The 22,210-nt window shown below is 50.8% G+C and overlaps 1 protein-coding gene across 1 annotated transcript in view; it reads right to left on the bottom strand.

Moving 5' to 3' along the window:
• Nucleotides 1–22,210, bottom strand: part of LOC134984640 (oocyte zinc finger protein XlCOF6-like) — a 134,129-nt gene that overhangs the window by 7,150 nt on the left and 104,769 nt on the right. Inside the window, exon 8 of the mRNA XM_063950184.1 lies at nt 4,247–4,251. Within this exon, the coding sequence (XP_063806254.1) occupies nt 4,247–4,251 (5 nt within the window). The remainder of the gene's footprint in view (nt 1–4,246; nt 4,252–22,210) is intronic.

The following is a 22,210-nucleotide window of genomic DNA, read 5'->3' as shown; positions in this document are numbered from 1 at the left end:
TCTACGGCTGCTCTACGCTGTGCTGCGGGCGGGAGGTGAGCGCCGGTGACAGCGTAAGTGCTGTGGGGTAGGTAAGTAGCCTTGGAGCGGGTGGCTGAACTTGGGTGGTGGCTTTCCTTGCATGCCTTGTGTGTCTTCTGGGAGTGTCATGGGCTTGTAGCCTGACCTCAGTGGTTGTTTCAGGCATCCACTACAGTAAGTTTCCCTGATATTCCCAGCGCAATTCACAAATAAGCTAAGGATCTATGAGACTATAACATGAATCAATTGTGCAGGCACTGCTGCTACCTGTGGTGCACCCGCTACTTCTTCAGTCAAAAGCATTTATACAAGTGATCTGAGCCCGGGCAACATCATATAAGGCTAGAAATGAGAAGACACACCGGCATCCCAATCGCAGCACTGCCGACGCCTAACCCTCCCACTCACAGCCTAACCGTAACCTCCACCCAGCAGTGCCAAAACCTAACCTCCCTTGCCCACAGCCTAACCCTAACCTCCCCCCAGCAGTGCCTAACCCTAACCTCCCTTACCCACAGCCTAACCATAACCTCCCCCCAGCACTGCCTAAACCTAACCCCCTTACCCACAGCCTAAATCTAACCCGCCCCCCTAGAGACTAACCCTATCCCCCCTCTCTGCAGCCTAACCCTAACCTCCGCCCAGGAGTGCCTAAACCTAACCCCCTTACCCACAGCCTAACCCTAACCTCCCCCCAGCAGTGCCAAATCCTAACCCCCTTACCCACAGCCTAACCCTAACCTCCCCCCAGCAGTGCCTAAACCTAACCCTCCCACTCACAGCCTAACCCTAACCTCCCCCCAGCAGTGCCTAAACCTAACCCCCCTTACCCACAGCCTAACCCTAACCTCCCCCCAGCAGTGCCTAAACCTAACTCCCCTTACCCACAGCCTAACTCTAACCTCCCCCCAGCAGTGCCTAAACCTAACCCCCTTACCCACAGCCTAACCCTAACCTCCCCCCAGCAGTGCCTAAACCTAACGCCCCTTACCCACAGCCTAAACCTAACCTCCCCCCAGCACTGCAGACACCTAACCCTCCCACTCACAGTCTAACCATAACCTCCCCCCAGCACTGCCTAAACCTAACCTCCCTTACCCACAGCCTAAACCTAATCCCCCTTACCCACAGCCTAACCCTAACCTCCCCCCAGCAGTGCCTAAACCTAACCCCCCTTGCCCAGAGCCTAACCCTAACCTCCCCCCAGCAGTGCCTAACCCTATCCCCCCTTACCCACAGCCTAACCCTAACCTCCCCCCAGCAGTGCCTAAACCTAACCCCCTTACCCACAGCCTAACCCTAACCTCCCCCCAGCAGTGCCTAACCCCAACCTCCTCCCAGCAGTGCCTAAACCTAATCCCCCTTACCCACAGCCTAACCCTAACCTCCCCCCCCAAGCAGTGCCTAACACTATCCCCCCTTACCAACAGCCTAAACCTAACCTCCCCCCAGCAGTGCCTAACCCTATCCCCCCTTGCCCACAGCCTAACCCTAACCTCCCCCCAGCAGTGCCTAACCCCCCTTACCCACAGCCTAAACCTAACCCCCCTTACCCCCAGCCTAACCCTAACCTGCCCCCAGCAGTGCCTAAACCTAACCCCCTTTTCCCACAGCCTAACCTCCCCCCAGCAGTGCCTAAACCTAACCCCCGCCTTACCCAAAAACTAACCCTAACCTTCCCACAGCAGTGCCTAACCCCCCTTACCCACAGTCTAACCTCCCCCAAGCAGTGCCTAACCCTATCCCCCCTTACCCACAGCCTAACCCTAACCTCCCCCCAGCAGTGCCTAAACCTAACCCCCCTTACCCACAGCCTAACCCTAACCTCCTCCCAGCAGTGCCTAAACCTAACCCCCCTTACCCACAGCCTAACCCTAACCTCCCCCCAGCAGTGCCTAAACCTAACCCTCCATACCCACAGCCTAACCCTAACCACCCTTACCCACAGCCTAAACCTAACCCCCCTTACCCACAGCCTAACCCTAACCTCCCCCCAGCAGTGCCTAAACCTAACCCCCCTTACCCACAGCCTAACCCTAACCTCCTCCCAGCAGTGCCTAAACCTAACCCCCTTACCCACAGCCTAACCCTAACCTCCCCCCAGCAGTGCCTAAACCTAACCCCCCTTACCCACAGCCTAACCCTAACCTCCCCCCAGCAGTGCCTAAACCTAACCCCCTTTCCCACAGCCTAACTCTAACCTCCCCCCCCCAAGCAGTGCCTAAACCTAACCCCCCTTACCCACAGCCTAACCCTAACCTCCCCCCCCAAGCAGTGCCTAAACCTAACCCCCCTTACCCACAGCCTAACCCTAACCTCCCCCCAGCAGTGCCTAAACCTAACCCTCCTTACCCACAGCCTAACCCTAACCTCCTCCCAGCAGAGCCTAAACCTAACCCTCCTTACCCACAGCCTAAACCTAACCCCCTTTACCCACAGCCTAAACCTAACCCCCCTTACCCACAGCCTAACCCTAGCCCCCCTTACCCACAGCCTAACCCTAACCCCCCTTACCCAGAGCCTAACCCTAACCCCCCTTACCCACAGCCTAACCCTAACCACCCTTACCCACAGCCTAACCCTAACCACCCTTACCCACAGCCTTTTCAGGACACTATAGTGTGTATAATAGCGTCTCTCCCCCTTATTTACACCCCTGTACCAGTTTCCTGTGTATCCTGAGTGTCTGGAGGGGCTGTGTGTCCTTGCTGCTGTAGCTGTAAGCAGAGGAAAGCGACAAAACGCCACTGGTCTCGCTCTAAGGAAGCTCCGCCCCCTGTAATGGAGCCGGAGCTATACATTTATTTATACTGGCAAATGTCTCCTAACAGGTGTAAAACGTAACATGAATCCCTGTTTCCACCACCGCTGCCAGTGTACACAGGGGGCTATAGCGGATCCCTCCGTAGAGCATCCACATGCCGCACCTGTGATCGCGCTGCAGCAAGAGCCGGGGGACCTCCCTAGCGGGGCCCCCGGTTTGTACTCACCACTCTTCTCACCTCCCGGCATTGTTAGGGGGTGTGCGACGTGCTGCGATGGCATTTTGCTAATGCACAATGCCCTGCGGTACCAACAACCTCTCAGTACGGTGGTCCTGCAGCGGGGAAGCGGCTCTGACGCCTGAAGAGACCGGTAACCGCCCCCACCCCCCCAACTCCCTCAGTGCAGGTATACTGTTATACTGTTGCCCAAACAGCATACCGACAATAACAACGTTTAAAATAAACTGAAGAAAATCCTCTGGAGCTCCAGAGTGGCATCCTCTCCTGAGGGCACACTGTTCTAAACTGGCTGCAGGAGGGGGCATAGAGGGGAGGAAGAAAGCAAACCCAGTGGAAGAAATCTAAAGTACACCGGCTCCTTTGGACCCCCTCTATACCCCATCTTACAAAGTCCCCAGTATCCCTTGTGGATGTTAGAGAAAATAGGATTTTAATACCTACCGGTAAATCCTTTTCTCTTAGTCCGTAGAGGATGCTGGGGTCATCATAGAACCATGGGGTATAGACGGGATCCGCAGGAGACATGGGCACTTCAAGACTTTGAAAGGGTGTTAACTGGCTCCTCCCTCTATGCCCCTCCTCCAGACTCCAGTTATAGGAACTGTGCCCAGGAAGACGGACATTTCGAGGAAAGGAATTATTGTTAAACTAAGGCGAGATTCTTACCAGCTAACACCTCAAGAATGCCGCAGAACGTGGCATTCAACAGAACACAAGCCAACGGCATGAACAATTGCAGCAACATGCTGACAATAACGTAACACAACGTGTGTGTAACCACAACTAATAACTGCAGATACAGTACGCACTGGGACGGGCGCCCAGCATCCTCTACGGACTAAGAGAAAAGGATTTACCGGTAGGTATTAAAATCCTATTTTCTCATACGTCCTAGAGGATGCTGGGGTCATCATAGAACCACGGGGTTATACCAAAGCTCTAGAACGGGCGGGAGAGTGCGGATGACTCTGCAGCACCGACTGACCAAACTTAAGGTCTTCATTGGCTAAGGTGTCAAACTGTAGAACTTTGCTAATGTGTTTGACCCCAACCAAGTAGCTGCTCGGCAAAGTTGCAATGCCGAGGCCGCCCAGGATGAGCCCACCTTTCTAGTAGAATGGGCCTTCACTGATTCCGGTAACGGCAATCCAGCCGTGGACTGAGCATGCTGAATCGTGTTACAGATCCAGCGTGCAATGATCTGCTTGGAAGCAGGACACCCAACCTTGTTGGGAGCATACACGACAAACAGAGCCTCTGTTTTCCTAATCTGAGCCGTTCTGGAGACATAAATCTTCAAACCTCTAACCACATCCAGAGATTTTGACTCAGCGAAGGCGTCAGTAGCCACATGCACCACAATAGGTTGTTTCATGTGGAAAGAGGAAACCACCTTCGGTAGAAATTGTTGAGGTGTCCTCAATTCAGCTCTATCTTCATGGAAGATCAAATAAGGGCTCTTGTGAGACAAGGCCGCTAACTCAGACACCCGCCTTGCAGATGCCAAGGCCAACAGGATGACCACTTTCCAGGTGATGAATTTCAACTCCATCGTCCGTAAAGGTTCAAACCAATGTGATTGAAGGAACTGCAACACCACATTAAGATCCCATGGTGCCACTGGAGGCACAAATGGAGGTTGGATGTGCAACACGCCTTTCCCGAAAGTCTGAACTTCTGGAAGGGAGGCCAATTGTTTCTGAAAGAAAACCGATAAGGTTGAAATCTGTACCTTAATTGAGCCCAATTTTAGGCCCGCATCCACACCTGCTTGTAGAAAATGGAGAAAACATCCTAGCCGAAACTCTTCCGTAGGAGCCCCCTTGGATTCACACCAAGAAACATGTTTTCTCCAAATACGGTGGTAATGTTTAGACGTTACCCCTTTTCTGGCCTGAATAATTGTGGGAATGACTTCACTGGGAATACACTTACGGTCTAGGATTTTGCGCTCAACCGCCATGCCGTCGAACGTAGCTGTGGTAAGTCCTGATACACGCACGGCCCCTGTTGTAACAGGTCCTCGCGCAGAGGAAGAGGCCAGGGATCTCCTATGAGTAATTCCTGAAGATCTGGATATCAAGCCCTCCTTGGCCAATCTGGGACAATGAGGATCGGCCGGATCTTTGTTCTTCTTATGATCTTTAGAACCTCTGGAATGAGAGGAAGTGGAGGGAATACATACACCGATTGAAACACCCACGGTGTCACCAGTGCATCCACTGCAATTGCTTGAGGGTCCCTTGACCTGGAACAATATCTCTGAAGCTTCTTGTTGAGACAAGATGCCCTCATGTCTACTTGAGGAACTCCCCAACGACTTGTCACCTCTGTGAAGACTTCTTGGTGGAGGCCCCACTCTCCTTGATGGAGACCGTGTCTGCTGAGGAAGTCTGCTTCCCAGTTGTCCACTGCTGGAATGAAGATCGCTGACAGAGCGCTTGTATGCTTTTCCGCCCAGCGGAAAATCCTTGTGGCTTCTGCCATTGCCGCTCTGATTTTCGTTCCGCCCTGACGGTTTATGTACGCTACTGCTGTTACATTGTCCGACTGGATCAGTACAGGCAGATCTCGAAGATGTTCCGCTTGCAGAAGGTCGTTGTAAATGGCCCTCAACTCCAGAACATTTATGTGGAGACAAGTTTCCTGACTTGACCATCTTCCATGGAAGTTTTCTCCCATTGTGACTGACCCCCCCCAGCCTCGGAGGCTTGCATCCGTGGTCAGTAGGATCCAGTCCTGTATCCCGAACCTGCGCCCCTCTATGAGGTGAAAGCTGTGCAGCCATCACAGGATTTATACCCTGGTCTTGGAAGACAGGATTATCCTCCGGTGTATGTGTAGGTGGGACCCGGAACACTTGTCCAACAGGTCCCACTGGAACACTCTGGCATGGAACCTGCCAAACTGAATGGCCTCGTAGGCCACAACCATCTTCCCCAGCAACCAAATGCATTGATGGATTGACACTCTTGCTGGTTTCAGAATTTGTTTGCCCAGACTCTGAAGTTCCAGAGCCTTGTCCACTGAAGAAAGACTCTCTGTAGTTCTGTGTCCAATATCATTCCCAAAAACGACAACCGCATCGTCTGAATCAACTGCGATTTTGGCAAGTTTAGGGGCCAACCATGTTGCTGAAGAACCGTCACGGAGAGTGCAACGTTTTGCACCAACTGGTTCCTGGATCTCGCCTTTATCAGGAGATCGTCCAAGTATGGGTCCTTGCTTGCGAAGGAGAACCATCATCTCCGCCATCACTTTGGTGAAAATCCTTGGAGCCGTGGACAGACCAAACGGCAACGTTTGAAATTGGTAATGACAATCCTGAATTGCAAACCTCAGGTAAACCTGATGCGGAGGATAAATGGGAACATGTAAGTAGGCATCCTTTATGTCCACCGACATCATAAAATCCCCTTCATCCAGACTGGAGATCACTGCTCCGAGAGACTCCATCTTGAATTCGAATTTCTTTAGGTAGAAATTTAGGGATTTCAGGTTTAGGATTGGTCTGACCGAGCCGTCCGGCTTCGGGACCACAAACAGGCTCGAATAAACACCTTCTCCCTGTTGTGACTGGGGAACCCTGACGATAACTTGATTTTGACACAAATTTTGTATTGTGTCGCAAACTACCACCCTGTCCGGAAGAGAAGCTGGTAAGGCCGATTTGAAAAAACGGCGAAGGGAAACGTCTTAAAACTCCAGCTTGTACCCTTGGGATACCATTTGTAAAACCCATGGGTCTAGGTCTGAGCGAACCCAAAACTGACTGAAGAGTTCGAGACGTGCCCCCACCGGTGCGGACTCCCGCATAGGAGCCCCAACGTCATGCGGTGGAATTGGCAGATGCCTGGGAGGACTTCTGCTCCTGGGAGCCTAACAAGGCTGGTGATCGTTTACCTCTTCCCCTTCCTCTAGCAGCAAGGAAGGAAGAACCTCGGCCCTTTCTGTATTTATTGGGCCGAAAGTACTGCATCTGATAGTGATGCGTTTTCTTTTGTTGTGGAGGAACATAAGGCAAAAAGGATGACTTACCTGCGGTAGCTGTAGATACCAAATCATCAAGGCTGTCACCAAATAAGGCCTTACCTTTATATGGTAGAGACTACATACTTTTCTTGGAATCAGCATCAGCATTCCATTGGTGAAACCACAACGCTCGTCTAGCTGAGACTGCCATGGCATTGGCCTTTGATCCCAATAGACCAACATCTCTCGCAGCTTCCTTAAGGTATGCTGCAGCGTCCTTGATATAACCCAGCGTTAAGAGGATGCTATCCCTATCTAGGGTATCTATTTCAGAAGACAAGTTGTCTGCCCACTTTTCGATAGCACTACTTACCCACACAGATGCAATGACAGGTCTGAGTAGCGTACCTGTGGTCGCATAAATGGACTTTAACGTAGTTTCTTGTTTACGATCTGCAGGATCCTTAAGGGAAGCAGTGTCAGGTGACGGAAGAGCCACCTTTTTAGTCAACCTAGACAAGGCCTTGTCCACAGTGGGGGGGTGACTCCCACTTTTCCCTATCCGCCGAGGGGAAACGGATAAGCTACCGTAATTCTTTTGGGAATCTGAAACTTTTTGTCAGGACCTTCCCAGACTTTTCAAATGGAGTGTTCAGTTCATGAGAGGGAGGAAACGTCACCTCAGGTTTCCTTTCCTTATACATACAGGCCCTTTTATCAGAGACAGCCGGGTCCTCAGTGATATGTAATACATCTTTAACTGCCACAATCATGTATTGAATGCTAGTTGCCAATTTTGGATCTAATCTGGAATCGCTATAGTCGACACAGGAATCAGAGTGTGTCGGTATCAGTGTCTGCCAACTGGGCCAACGTACGTTTTTGTGACCCTGAGCGGACCCGACTTTGCAATAACATATCTTCTACAGATTTCTTCCATGCCTGGGTCTGAGACTCAGACTTATCCAGCCTCTTACTAATAAGAGCCACATTAGCATTCAAGGCGTTCAACACATTTACCCAATCCGGCGTCGGCGGTGCAGACTGGGTCACCCCCGCAGCAGTCTGTGTCCCCAATACAGCCTCCTCCTGGGAAGAGCCTTCAGCCTCAGACATGTCGACACACGTGCACCAAACACCCACAGACAAACTGGGCATATAGGGGACAGACCCACAGTAAAGTCTGTCAGAGAGACACAGAGGGCTCACAACCCAGCGCTAAATCAACGGGTCTGAAAACACCAAGAAATTGCCTCAGACCTAAAGCGCTTTTACAGTCACATATATATTGCACCAATTGACCTGCCTCCTCCCGTTTTGTACCCCTGGTACTTGTCAGTGTGAGGAGGACCAGCGTCTCTGCAGCCTGCGGAGAAGAAATGGCGCTGAGGAAGAAGTTCCGCCCCCTTAATGGCGTGCTTCTGTCTCGCATTTTCTGATATTTATACTGGCGGGGGTTAGGACAGTGCCGTGGCACTAATGTCTCCACTTGCCAGTGGAATAATGAGGATGATTTTAGCTGCCCAGGGTGCCCTCCCCCCCCGCGCCCTGCACCCTGTAGTGCTGTGTGTGGGAGCTCAGCGCGCAGCGTCTGCCCGCTGCACAGTACCTCAGAAAATGCCGTCAGTGAAGCTGAAGTCTTCTTTTCTTCTGCTACTCACCTGTCTTCTGGCTCTGAAAGGGGTGACGGCAAGCTGCGGGAGTGAGGATCTAGGCGTACCCAGCGATCAGACCCTCAGGAGCTAATGGTGTACTGTAGCCAGAAGCAGAGCCATTGAATTCACTGGAAGTGGGTCATACGTCTCTCCCCCAAGTCCCACGAAGCAGGGAGAATGTTGCCAGCAGCCTCCCTGAACATAAAAAAACCTAACACAAAGTCTTTTCAGAGAAACTCAGTAGAGCTCCCTGTAGTGCGTCCAGTCTCACTGGGCACAATTCTAAAACTGGGGTCTGGAGGAGGGGCATAGAGGGAGGAGCCAGTTCACACCCTTTCAAAGTCTTAAAGTGCCCATGTCTCCTGCGGATCCCGTCTATACCCCATGGTTTTATGATGACCCCCCCAGCATCCTCTAGGACGTATGAGAGTGGTTTATATATAGACTGGCATGTGCTAATAGAGACACTCTCATTGAATACCTGGCATGTAATACTATAGGCAGAGGTACTGCTAGCACACAGTATGGCTGCTGGTGACACACAGTGACATGATGTGAGGGGGAGAGCAGGAGTATAATAGGTGGCTGATGTCTCCTGATGTACGAGATACACTAGAGTGTGGGGAGGAGACTGGTCAGATCTCTGGGCTGGAAACACACAGTGACATGATGTGAGGGGAGAGCAGGAGTATAATAGGGATGATGTCTCCTGATGTATGAGATACACCAGAGAGTGTGGGGAGGAGACTGGTCAGATCTCTGGGCTGGTAACACACAGTGACATGATGTGAGGGGGAGAGCAGGAGTATAATAGGTGGCTGATGTCTCCTGATGTACGAGATACACTAGAGTGTGGGGAGGAGACTGGTCAGATCTCTGGGCTGGAAACACACAGTGACATGATGTGAGGGGAGAGCAGGAGTATAATAGGGATGATGTCTCCTGATGTATGAGATACACCAGAGAGTGTGGGGAGGAGACTGGTCAGATCTCTGGGCTGGTAACACACAGTGACATGATGTGAGGGGAGAGCAGGAGTATAATAGGGGCTGATGGCTCCTGATGTATGAGATACAACAGAGTGTGGGGAGGAGACTGGTCAGATCTCTAGGCTGGTAACACACAGTGACATGATATGAGGAGGAGAGCAGGAGTATAATAGAGGCTGATGGCTCCCGACTCCAAATGAGATTTATGGTAAGAACTTACCGTTGTTAAAGCTCTTTCTGCGAGGTACACTGGGCTCAACAGGGAATTACATTGGGGTGTAGAATAGGATCTTGATCCGAGGCACCAACAGGATCAAATCTTTGACCTTCTTCCCAGAAAGCATAGCGCCGCCTGCTCTATAACCCCGCCTCCGTGCACAGGAGCTCTGTTTTTGTTAACCAGTCCAATGCAGTAGCAAGGAAAAGAGACAACTGTTAGTAGACACACACACACACACACACACACACACACACACACAAACACATTCTCATGACAGGAGAAAGTGTCAGCGGCTAATGCCATACCAACCCAAAAATGCTAAGTGCATCAGGGTGGGTGCCTTGTGGAGCCCAGTGTACCTCGCAGAAAGAGATTTAACAACAAGTTCTTACCATAAATCTCGTTTTCTGCTGCGGGGTACACAGGGAATGACATTGGGGATGTCCTAAAGCAGTTCCTTATGGGAGGGGACGCACTGTAGCGGGCACAAGAACCCGGCGTCCAAAGGAAGCATCCTGTCCTCGGAGGCGGAAGTATCAAAGGCATAGAACCTTATGAACGTGTTCACTGAGGACCATGTAGCCGCCTTGCACAATTGTTCAAGGGTCGCACCACGGCGGGCCACCCAAGAAGGTCCAACCGACCGAGTAGAAAGGTCCTTTATGGTAGCAAGAGCTGGAAGGCCAGCCTGTACATAAGCATGTGCAATCACCATTCTAATCCATCTGGCCAGGGTCTGCTTGTGAGCTGGCCAGCCACGTTTGTGAAAAACAAACAGAACAAAGAGAGAATCCGACTTCCTGATGGGAGCTGTCCTCTTCACATAGATACAGAGAGCCCATACCACATCCAAAGACCTCTCTTTGGAAGACAAGTCAGGAGAGGCAAAGGCCAGAACCATGATTTCCTGATTAAGGTGGAAAGAGGACACCACCTTCAGTAAATACCCGGGACGTGTTCTAAGAACCGCCCGATCACGGTGAAAAATCAGATAAGGTAACCTACAAGATAAGGCACCCAAATCCGACACCTGTCTAGCAGAGACAATAGCCAGCAGAAACAATACCTTAAGGGAAAGCCACTTAAGGTCTGCAGATTCAAGAGGCTCAAACAGAGACCCTTGCAACGCCTCCAGAGCCACCGACAGGTCCCAAAGAGCCACAGGCGGGACATAAGGAGGTTGAATCCGCAACACACCCTGAGTGAACGCATGCACATCAGGTAAGGTCGCAATTTTTCTCTGGAACCAAACCGACAAGGCAGAAATATGAACATTGATGGAGGCCAGACGAAGGCCCAAGTCCAGGTCCTGTTGTAGAGGGGCCAAAAGTTTGGCCGTACTAAACTTGTAAGCGTCATAATTGTTAGATGCACACCTAGCAAAGTAAAAATTCCAGACCCTATGGTAAATCCGAGCAGAGGTCGGTTTCCGGGCCTTCAACATGGTTTGAATGACCGCCTCAGAAAATCCTTTGGCCTTCAAGACGGAAGCTTCAAGAGCCACGCCATCAAAGCCAATCGGGCTAAATCCTAATATACACAGGGGCCCTGAACGAGGAAATCTGGACACTGCGGAAGTAGAAGGGGATTCTCTATCGAGAGACCCTGAAGGTCTGAGAACCAATGCCATCTGGGCCACGCTGGAGCGATCAGAAGCAGGATTCCTCCTTCTTTCTTGAACTTCCTTATTACTCTGGGCAGGAGTGACACCGGAGGGAACATGTATGGCAGCTGAAAGTTCCATGAAATTGCCAGTGCGTCCACGAACGCTGCTTGAGGATCCCTTGTCCTTGCTCTGAAGACCAGAACCTTGTGATTGTGTCCAGATGCATACGGGTCCACATCTGGAAGGCCCCACTTGTCCACAAGGAGTTGAAACACTTCTGGATGGAGGCTCCACTCTCTGGCATGTACGTCCTGACGAATGAGAAAGTCCGCTTCCCAGTTTAGGACCCCCGGAATGAACACTGCCGATATGGCTGACAGATGACGTTCCACCCACTGAACAATCCGTGATACTTCCCTCAATGCCATGTGGCTTTGAGTGCCGCCTTGATGATTGATGTACGCCACCGTGGTGGCGTTGTCCAACTGTACTTGAACAGGTCTGTTCTGTATTAAATGAGGGCCAAGTTCAATGAGTTGAACACCGCCCGCAATTCCAGAATGTTCATCAGGAGGAGAGACGACTCCTTGATCCACCAACCCTGAAGGGAGTGTTGTTCCAACACAGCACCCCAACCTCTCAGACTGGCATCCGTCGTCAGAAGGACCCAGCTGAAGATCCAGAAGGGACGAACCCTGCTAAATCGTTGGTCCTGAAGCAACCAGCTCAGTGACAGATGGACCTCCGGAGACAAGGAAATCATTTGAGACCTGATCCGGTGAGGCAAGTCGTCCCACTTGGTAAGAATTAGCTTCTGCAGAGGGCAGGAATGGAATTGAGCATACTCCACCATGTTGAAAGCAGATACCATGAGACCTAGCACTTGCATTGCCGAATGTATCGACACTTGCGGACAAGATAGGAAGCATCGAATCCTGTCCTGAAGATTCAGGACTTTCTTCTGAGACAAAAACAACTGCTGGTTGTGCGTGTCCAACAACGCCCACAGGCAGGAGCAGATTGGGAACAAAAAGCATCCCTGGAAAAAATAAGAATTTACTCACCGGTAATTCTATTTCTCGTAGTCCGTAGTGGATGCTGGAAATTCCGTAAGGACCATGGGGAATAGCGGCTCCGCAGGAGACTGGGCACAGATAAGAAAGCTTTAGGACTACCTGGTGTGCACTGGCTCCTCCCCCTATGAACCTCCTCCAGACCTCAGTTAGGATACTGTGCCCGGAAGAGCTGACACGATTAAGTAAGGATTTTGAATCCCGGGTAAGACTCATACCGGCCACACCAATCACACCGTACAACTTGTGATATTAAACCCAGTTAACAGTATGATAACAAGTGGAGCCTCTGAACAGATGGCTCTCAACAATAACCCGATTAGTTAACAATACCTTATGTACAAGTATTGCAGCAATCCGCACTTGGGATGGGCGCCCAGCATACACTACGGACTACGAGAAATAGAATTGCCAGTGAGTAAATTCTTATTTTCTCTGACGTCCTAGTGGATGCTGGGAACTCCGTAAGGACCATGGGGATTATACCAAAGCTCCCAAATGGGCGGGAGAGTGCGGATGACTCTGCAGCACCGAATGAGCAAACTCCAGGTCCTCCTCAGCCAGGGTATCAAATTTGTAAAATTTTGCAAAAGTATTAGACCCTGACCAAGTAGCCGCTCGGCAAAGTTGTAAAGCCGAGACCACTCGGGCAGCCGCCCAAGATGAGCCCACCTTCCTTGTGGAATGGGCTTTTACTGATTTAGGATGCGGCAGTCCCGCCGCAGAATGTGCAAACTGAATTGTGCTACAAATCCAGCGAGCAATCGTCTGCTTAGAAGCAGGAGCACCCAGCTTGTTGGGTGCGTACAGGATAAATAGCGAGTCAGTTTTCCTGACTCTAGCCGTCCTGGAAACATACATTTTCAGGGCCCTGACAACGTCCAGTAACTTGGAATCCTCCAAGTCCCTAGTAGCCGCAGGCACCACAATAGGTTGGTTCAAGTGAAAAGCTGATACCACCTTCGGGAGAAACTGGGGACGAGTCCTCAATTCTGCCCTATCCATATGGAAGATAAGACAAGGGCTTTTACAAGACAAAGCCGCCAATTCTGACACACGACTGGCCGAAGCCAGTGCCAACAACATGACCACTTTCCACGTGAGATATTTCAGATCCACCGTTTTAAGTGGCTCAAACCAATGTGATTTCAGGAACCCCAAGACCACATTGAGATCCCAAGGTGCCACTGGGGGCACAAAAGGGGGCTGAATATGCAGCACTCCCTTGACAAATGTCTGAACTTCAGGCAATGAAGCCAGTTCTTTCTGGAAGAAAATCGACAGAGCCGAAATCTGGACCTTAATGGACCCCAATTTGAGGCCCATAGTCACTCCTGCTTGCAGGAAATGCAGAAATCGACCCAGTTGAAATTCCTCCGTTGGGGCCTTCCTGGCCTCACACCACGCAACATATTTTCGCAAAATGCGGTGATAATGTTGTGCGGTTACATCCTTCCTGGCCTTGATCAGGGTAGGGATGACTTCCTCCGGAATACCTTTTTCCTTCAGGATCCGGTGTTCAACCGCCATGCCGTCAAACGCAGCCACGGTAAGTCTTGGAACAGGCAGGGTCCCTGCTGGAGTAGGTCCCGCCTTAGCGGTAGAGGCCATGGGTCCTCTGTGAGCATCTCTTGAAGTTCCGGGTACCAAGCTCTTCTTGGCCAATCCGGGACCACGAGTATCGTTCTTACTCCTCTCCTTCTTATAATTCTCAGCACCTTGGGAATTAGAGGCAGAGGAGGGAACACATAAACCGACTGGTACACCCACGGTGTCACTAGAGCGTCCACTGCTATCGCCTGAGGGTCCCTTGACCTGGCGCAATATCTTTTTTGTTTTATTGTTAAAGCGGGACGCCATCATGTCCACCTTTGGCCATTCCCAACGGTTTACAATCATTTGGAAGACTTCTGGATGAAGTCCCCATTCCCCCGGGTGGAGGTCGTGCCTGCTGAGGAAGTCTGCTTCCCAGTTGTCTACGCCCGGGATGAACACTGCTGTCAGTGCTAACACGCGATTCTCTGCCCATCGGAGAATCCTTGTGGCTTCTGCCATTGCCCCCCTGATTCTTGTGCCGCCCTGTCTGTTTACATGGGCGACTGCCGTGATGTTGTCTGATTGTATCAGTACCGGCTGGTTTTGAAGCAGAGGTCTTGCCTGGATTAGGGCATTGTAGATGGCCCTTAATTCCAGAATATTTATGTGAAGAGAAATCTCTTTTTTTTGACCACAGTCCCTGGAAATTTCTTCCCTGTGTGACTGCCCCCCAGCCTCGAAGGCTGGCATCCGTGGTTACCAGGACCCAGTCCTGTATCCCGAATCTGCGGCCCTCTAGGAGATGAGCACTCTGCAGCTACCACAGTAGCGACACCCTGGTCCTTGGCGACAGGGTTATCCTCTGATGCATCTGAAGATGCGATCTGGACCACTTGTCCAACAGGTCCCACTGGAAGGTTCTTGCGTGGAATCTGCCGAATGGAATTGCCTCGTATGGGGCTACCATCTTTCCCAGGACTCTCGTGCATTGATGCACTGACACCTGTCCTGGTTTTAGGAGGCTTCTTACTAGAGACGACAACTCTTTTGCTTTCTCCTCCGGAAGAAACACTCTTTTCTGGTCTGTATCCAGAATCATCCCCAGGAACAGAAGGCGTGTCGTAGGAACCAGCTGTGACTTTGGGATATTGAAAATCCAACCATGCTGTTGCAGCACTTCGTGAGAAAGTGCTACCCCCACCAACAACTGTTCCTTGGACCTCGCTTTTATCAGGAGATCGTCCAAGTACGGGATAATTAAAACTCCCTTCTTTCGAAGGAGTATCATCATTTCGGCCATTACCTTGGTAAAGACCCTCGGTGCCATGGATAACCCAAACGGCAGCGTCTGGAACTGGTAGTGACAGTCCAGTACCACAAACCTGAGGTACTCCTGGTGAGGAGGGTAAATGGGGACATGCAGGTAAGCATCCTTGATGTCCAGTGATACCATGTAATCCCCTTCCTCCAGGCTTGAGATAACCGCCCTGAGCGATTCCATCTTGAACTTGAACCTCTTTATATATGTGTTCAAGGATTTAAAATTTAAAATGGGTCTCACCGAACCGTCCGGTTTTGGTACCACAAACATTGTGGAATAGTAACCCCTTCCTTGTTGAAGGAGGGGCACCTTGATTATCACCTTTTGTGAATACAGTTTGTGTATAGCCTCTAACACTGCCTCCCTGTCGGAGGGAGTTTTCGGTAAGGCAGATTTTAGGAAACGCCGGGGAGGAGGCGTCTCGAATTCCAGTCTGTACCCCTGAGATACTACCTGAAAGATCCACTTGTGAGCGAGCCCACTGTGTGCTGAAATTCTTGAGACGGGCCCCCACCGTACCTGGGTCCGCCTGCGAAGCCCCAGCGTCATGCTGTGGACTTGGCGGAAACGGGGGAGGACTTCTGCTCCTGGGAGCTGGCTGTCTGCTGCAGCTTTTTTCCTTTACCTCTGCCTTTTGGCAGAAAGGACGCGCCTCTCGCTCGCTTGCCCTTATGGGGCCGAAAGGACTGTGCTTGATAGTACGGTGCTTTCTTTTGTTGGGGGGCAGCTGTCGCTGTCGCCGTGGAAACGAGGTCCGACAGACCTTCCCTAAATAACTCCTCCCCTTTATAAGGCAAAACTTCCATGTGCCTTTACGAGTCGGCATCACCTGACCACTGCCGAGTCCATAACCCTCGCCTGGCGTAAATGAACATTGCACTTACTCTTGATGCCAGCCGGCAAATATCCCTCTGTGCATCACGCATGTATAAGAGCGCATCTTTTATATGCTCTAGAGTCAGTAATATATTGTCCCTATACAGGGTATCAATATTCTCTGTCGGGGAATCTGACCACGCAGCCGCAGCACTATACATCCATTCTGAGGCAATAGCTGGTCGCAGTATTACACCTGTATGTGTGTATATACACTTTAGGATAGCCTCCTGCTTTCTATCAGCAGGTTCCTTTAGGGCGGCCGTATCCGGAGACGGTAGTGCCACCTTCTTTGACAAACGTGTGAGCGCTTTATCCACCCTAGGAGGTGTTTCCCAATGTGCCCTATCCTCTGGCAGGAAAGGGTACGCTAACAATAACCGTTTAGAAATTACCAATTTCTTATCTGGGGAAGCCCACGCTTATTCACATACGTCATTTAATTCCTCAGATGCAGGAAAAAATAAGAATTTACTTACCGATAATTCTATTTCTCGTAGTCCGTAGTGGATGCTGGGAACTCCGTAAGGACCATGGGGGGGATAGCGGCTCCGCAGGAGTCTGGGCACATCTAAAGAAAGCTTTAGGACTACCTGGTTTGCACTGGCTCCTCCCCCTATGACCCTCCTCCAAGCCTCAGTTAGGATACTGTGCCCGGACGAGCGTACACAATAAGGAAGGATTTTGAATCCCGGGTAAGACTCATACCAGCCACACCAATCACACTGTACAACTTGTGATCTGAACCCAGTTAACAGCATGATAATAGAGGAGCCTCTAGAAAAGATGGCTCACTACAGCAATAACCCAAAAAATTTTTGGGTAACAATAATTATGTACCAGTATTGCAGACAATCCGCACTTGGGATGGGCGCCCAGCATCCACTACGGACTACGAGAAATAGAATTATCGGTAAGTAAATTCTTATTTTCTCTGACGTCCTAGTGGATGCTGGGAACTCCGTAAGGACCATGGGGATTATACCAAAGCTCCCAAACGGGCGGGAGAGTGCGGATGACTCTGCAGCACCAAATGAGAGAACTCCCGGTCCTCCTCAGCCAGGGTATCAAATTTGTAGAATTTTACAAACGTATTTGCTCCTGACCAAGTAGCTGCTCAGCAAAGTTGTAAAGCCGAGACCCCTCGGGCAGCTGCCCAAGATGAGCCCACCTTCCTTGTGGAGTGGGCATTTACAGATTTTTGCCTGTGGCAGGCCTGCCACAGAATGTGCAAGCTGAATTGTACTACAAATCCAACGAGCAATAGTCTGCTTAGAAGCAGGAGCACCCAGCTTGTTGGGTGCATACAGGATAAACAGAGAGTCAGATTTCCTGACTCCAGCCGTCCTGGAAACATATATTTTCCGGGTCCTGACAACGTCTAGCAACTTGGAGTCCTCCAAGTCCCTAGTAGCCGCAGGCACCACAATAGGTTGGTTCAGGTGAACGCTGAAACCACCTTAGGGAGAAACTGAGGACGAGTCCTCAATTCCGCCCTGTCCGAATGGAAAATCAGATAAGGGCTTTTACAGGAAAAAGCCGCCAATTCTGACACGCGCCTGGCCCAGGCCAGAGCCAACAGCATGACCACTTTTCCTGTGAGATATTTTAACTCCACAGATTTAAGTGGGTCAAACCAATGTGACTTTTGGAACCCAAAAACTACATTGAGATCCCAAAGTGCCACTGAAGGCACAAAAGGAGGCTGTATATGCAGTACCCCTTTTACAAACGTCTGAACTTCAGGGACTGAAGCTAGTTCTTTTTGGAAGAAAATTGACAGAGCCGAAATTTGAACCTTAATGGACCCCAATTTCAGGCCCATAGACACTCCTGTTTGCAGGAAATGTAGGAATCGACCCAGTTGAATTTCCTCCGTCGGGCCTTACTGGCCTCGCACCACGCAACATATTTTCGCCAAATGCGGTGATAATGTTTTGCGGTTACATCCTTCCTGGCTTTGATCAGGATAGGGATGACTTCATCCGGAATGCCTTTTTCCTTCAGGATCCGGCGTTCAACCGCCATGCCGTCAAACGCAGCCGCGGTAAGTCTTGGAACAGACAGGGTCCTTGCTGGAGCAGGTCCCTCCTTAGAGGTAGAGGCCACGGATCCTCCGTGAGCATCTCTTGAAGTTCCAGTTACCAAGTCCTTCTTGGCCAATCCGGAGCCACGAATATAGTGCTTACTCCTCTCCATCTTATAATTCTCAGTACCTTGGGTATGAGAGGCAGAGGAGGGAACCCATACACTGATTGGTACACCCACGGTGTTACCAGAGCGTCTACAGCTATTGCCTGAGGGTCCCTTGACCTGGCGCAATACCTGTCGAGTTTTTCCCAACGGTTTATAATCATGTGGAAGACTTCTGGGTGAAGTCCCCACTCTCCCGGGTGGAGGTCGTGCTGAGGAAAACTGCTTCCCAGTTGTCCACTCCCGGAATGAATACTGCTGACAGTGCTATCACATGGTTTTCCGCCCAGCGAAGAATCCTTGCAGCTTCTGCCATTGCCCTCCTGCTTCTTGTGGCACCCTGTCTGTTTACGTGGGTGACTGCCGTAATGTTGTCCGACTGGATCAACACCGGCTGACCTTGAAGCAGAGGTCTTGCTAAGCTTAGAGCATTGTAAATGGCCCTTAGCTTCAGGATATTTATGTGAAGTGATGTCTCCAGGCTTGACCATAAGCCCTGGATATTCCTTCCCTGTGTGACTGCTCCCCAGCCTCGCAGGCTGGCATCCGTGGTCACCAGGACCCAGTCCTGAATGCCGAATCTGCGGCCCTCTAGAAGATGAGCACTCTGCAACCACCACAGGAGGGATACCCTTGTCCTTGGTGACAGGGTTATCTGCTGATGCATCTGAAGATGCGACCCGGACCATTTGTCCAGTAGGTCCCACTGGAAAGTTCTTGCGTGGAAACTGCCGAATGGGATTGCTTCGTAGGAAGCCACCATTTTTACCCAGAACCCTTGTGCATTGATGCACTGAGACTTGGCTCGGTTTTAGGAGGTTCCTGACTAGCTCGGATAACTCCCTGGCTTTCTCCTCCGGGAGAAACACCTTCTTTCTGGACTGTGTCCAGGATCATCCCTAGGAACAGAAGACAAGTCGTCGGAACCAGCTGCGATTTTGGAATATTGAGAATCCAATCGTGCTGCCGCAACACTACCTGAGATAGTGCTACACCGACCTCCAACTGTTCCCTGGATCTTACCCTTATCAGGGAATCGTCCAAGTAAAGGATAACTAAAATTCCCTTCCTTCGAAGGAATATCATCATTTCGGTCATTACTTTAGTAAAGACCCGGGGTGCCGTGGACCATCCCTACGGCAGCGTCTGAACTGATAGTGACAGTTCTGTACCATAACCTGAGGTACCCTTGGTGAGAAGGGTAAATTTTGACATGAAGGTAAGCATCCTTGATGTCCCGAGACATCATGTAGTCCCCTTCTTCCAGGTTCGCAATCACTGCTCTGAGTGACTCAATCTTGAATTTGAACCTCTGTATGTAAGTGTTCAAAGATTTTAGATTTAGAATCGGTCTCACCGAGCCGTCTGGCTTCGGTACCACAATAGTGTGGAATAATACCCCGTTCCCTGTTGCAGGAGGGGTACCTTGATTATCACCTGCTGGGAATACAGCTTGTGAATGGCTTCCAAAACTGCCTCCCTGTCAGAGGGAGACGTCGGTAAAACCGACTTTTGGAAACGGCGAGGGGGATACGTCTCGAATTCCAATTTGTACCCCTGAAATATTACCTGAAGGATCCAGGGGTCTACTTGCGAGTGAGCCCACTGCGCACTGAAATTCATTGAGAACGGGCCCCCACCGTGCCTGAGCTTGTAAAGCCCTAGCGTCATACTGAGGGCTTGGCAGAGGTGGGAAAGGGTTTCTGTTCCTGGGAACTGGCTGATCTCTGCAGCCTTTTTCCTCTCCCTCTGTCACGAGCAGAAAAGAGGAACCTTTTGTCCGCTTGCCAACAAGGACTGCGCCTGATAATACATAGTCTTATTTTGAGAGGCGACCTGGGGTACAAACGTGGATATCCCAGCTGTTGCCGTGGCCCCCAGGTCTGAAAGACCGACCCCAAATGTCCCTTGTTCTTACAAGCGTGTGAGCGCCTTATCCCCCCTAGGGGGTGTCTCCCAACGCACCCTAACCTCTGGCGGGAAAAGGTATACTGCCAATAACTTTTTAGAAATTATCAGTTGTTATCGGGGGAAACCCACGCATCATCACACACCTCATTTTTTTTCTCAGATTCAGGAAAACTACAGGTAGTTTTTCCTCACCAAACATAATACCCCTTTTTGGTGGTACTCGTATTATCAGAAATGTGTAAACATTTTCCATTGCCTCAATCATGCAACGTGTGGCCCTATTGGAAAACACGGTTGTCTCTTCACCGTCGACACAGGAGTCAGTATCCGTGTCGGCGTCTGTATCTGCCATCTGAGGTAACGGGCGCTTTAGAGCCCCTGACGGCCTATGAGACGTCTGGACATGCACAAGCTGAGTAGCCGGCTGTCTCATGTCAACCACTGTCTTTTATACAGAGCTGACACTGTCACGTAATTTTCAACAGTACATCCACTCAGGTGTCGACCCCCTAGGGGGTGACATCACTATTACAGACAATCTGCTCCGTCTCCACATCATTTTTCTCCTCATACATGTCGACACAAACGTACCGACACACAGCACACACACAGGGAATGCTCTGATAGAGGACAGGACCCCCACCTTTGGGGAGACAGAGGGAGAGTTTGCCAGCACACACCAGAGCGTTATATATATATATATATATATATATATATATATACAGGGATAACCTTATATAAGTGTTTTTCCCTTTATAGCTGCTGTATGTTTTAATACTGCGCCTAATTAGTGCCCCCCTCTCTTTTTTTAACCCTTTCTGTAGTGTAGTGACTGCAGGGGAGAGCCAGGGAGCTTCCCTCCAACTGAGCTGTGAGGGAAAATGGCGCCAGTGTGCTGAGGAGATAGGCTCTGCCCCCTTTTCGGCGGCCTTATCTTCCGTTTTTCTGTATGTTCTGGCAGGGGTTAAATGCATCCATATAGCCCAGGAGCTATATGTGATGTATTTTTTGCCATGTAAGGTATTTGTTTTATTGCGTCTCAGGGCGCCCCCCCCAGCGCCCTGCACCCTCAGTGACCGGAGTGTGAAGTGTGCTGAGAGCAATGGCGCACAGCTGCGGTGCTATGCGCTACCTTATTGAAAACAGGAACGTCTTCTGCCGCCGATTTTTCCGGACCTCTTCGCTCTTCTGGCTCTGTAAGGGGGCCGGCGGCGCGGCTCCGGGACCCATCCAGGCTGGACCTGTGATCGTCCCTCTGGAGCTAATGTCCAGTAGCCAAGAAGCCCAATCCACTCTGCAAGCAGGTGAGTTCGCTTCTTCTCCCCTTAGTCCCTCGATGCAGTGAGCCTGTTGCCAGCAGGTCTCACTGAAAATAACAAACCTAATCTAAAACTTTCACCAAGAAGCTCAGGAGAGCCACCTAGTGTGCACCCTTCTCGTTCGCCCCCCCCCCCCCCCCCAGTGCCCTGCACCCGTCAGTGACCGCAGTGTGAGGTGTGCATGAGGAGCAATGGCGCACAGCTGCAGTGCTGTGCGCTACCTTGATGAAGACAGGATGTCTTCTGCCGCCGATTTCAGGAACAACTTCTTGCTTCTGGCTCTGTAAGGGGGAAGGCGGCGCGGCTCTGGGACCGGACTCCGAGGCTGGGCCTGTGTTCGGTCCCTCTGGAGCTAATGGTGTCCAGTAGCCTAAGAAGCCCAAGCTGGCTGCAAGCAGGTAGGTTCGCTTCTTCTCCCCTCAGTCCCTCGTAGCAGTGAGCCTGTTGCCAGCAGGTCTCACTGAAAATAAAAAAACCTATTTAAAACTTTCTTTCTAGCAGGCTCAGTAGAGC

The sequence above is a fragment of the Pseudophryne corroboree genome (assembly GCF_028390025.1).
Source record: "Pseudophryne corroboree isolate aPseCor3 chromosome 3 unlocalized genomic scaffold, aPseCor3.hap2 SUPER_3_unloc_7, whole genome shotgun sequence".
Taxonomy (NCBI): domain Eukaryota; kingdom Metazoa; phylum Chordata; class Amphibia; order Anura; family Myobatrachidae; genus Pseudophryne; species Pseudophryne corroboree.
Note: the sequence above shows the minus strand (reverse complement) of the source record. Positions and strands in the feature narration are given on the sequence as shown.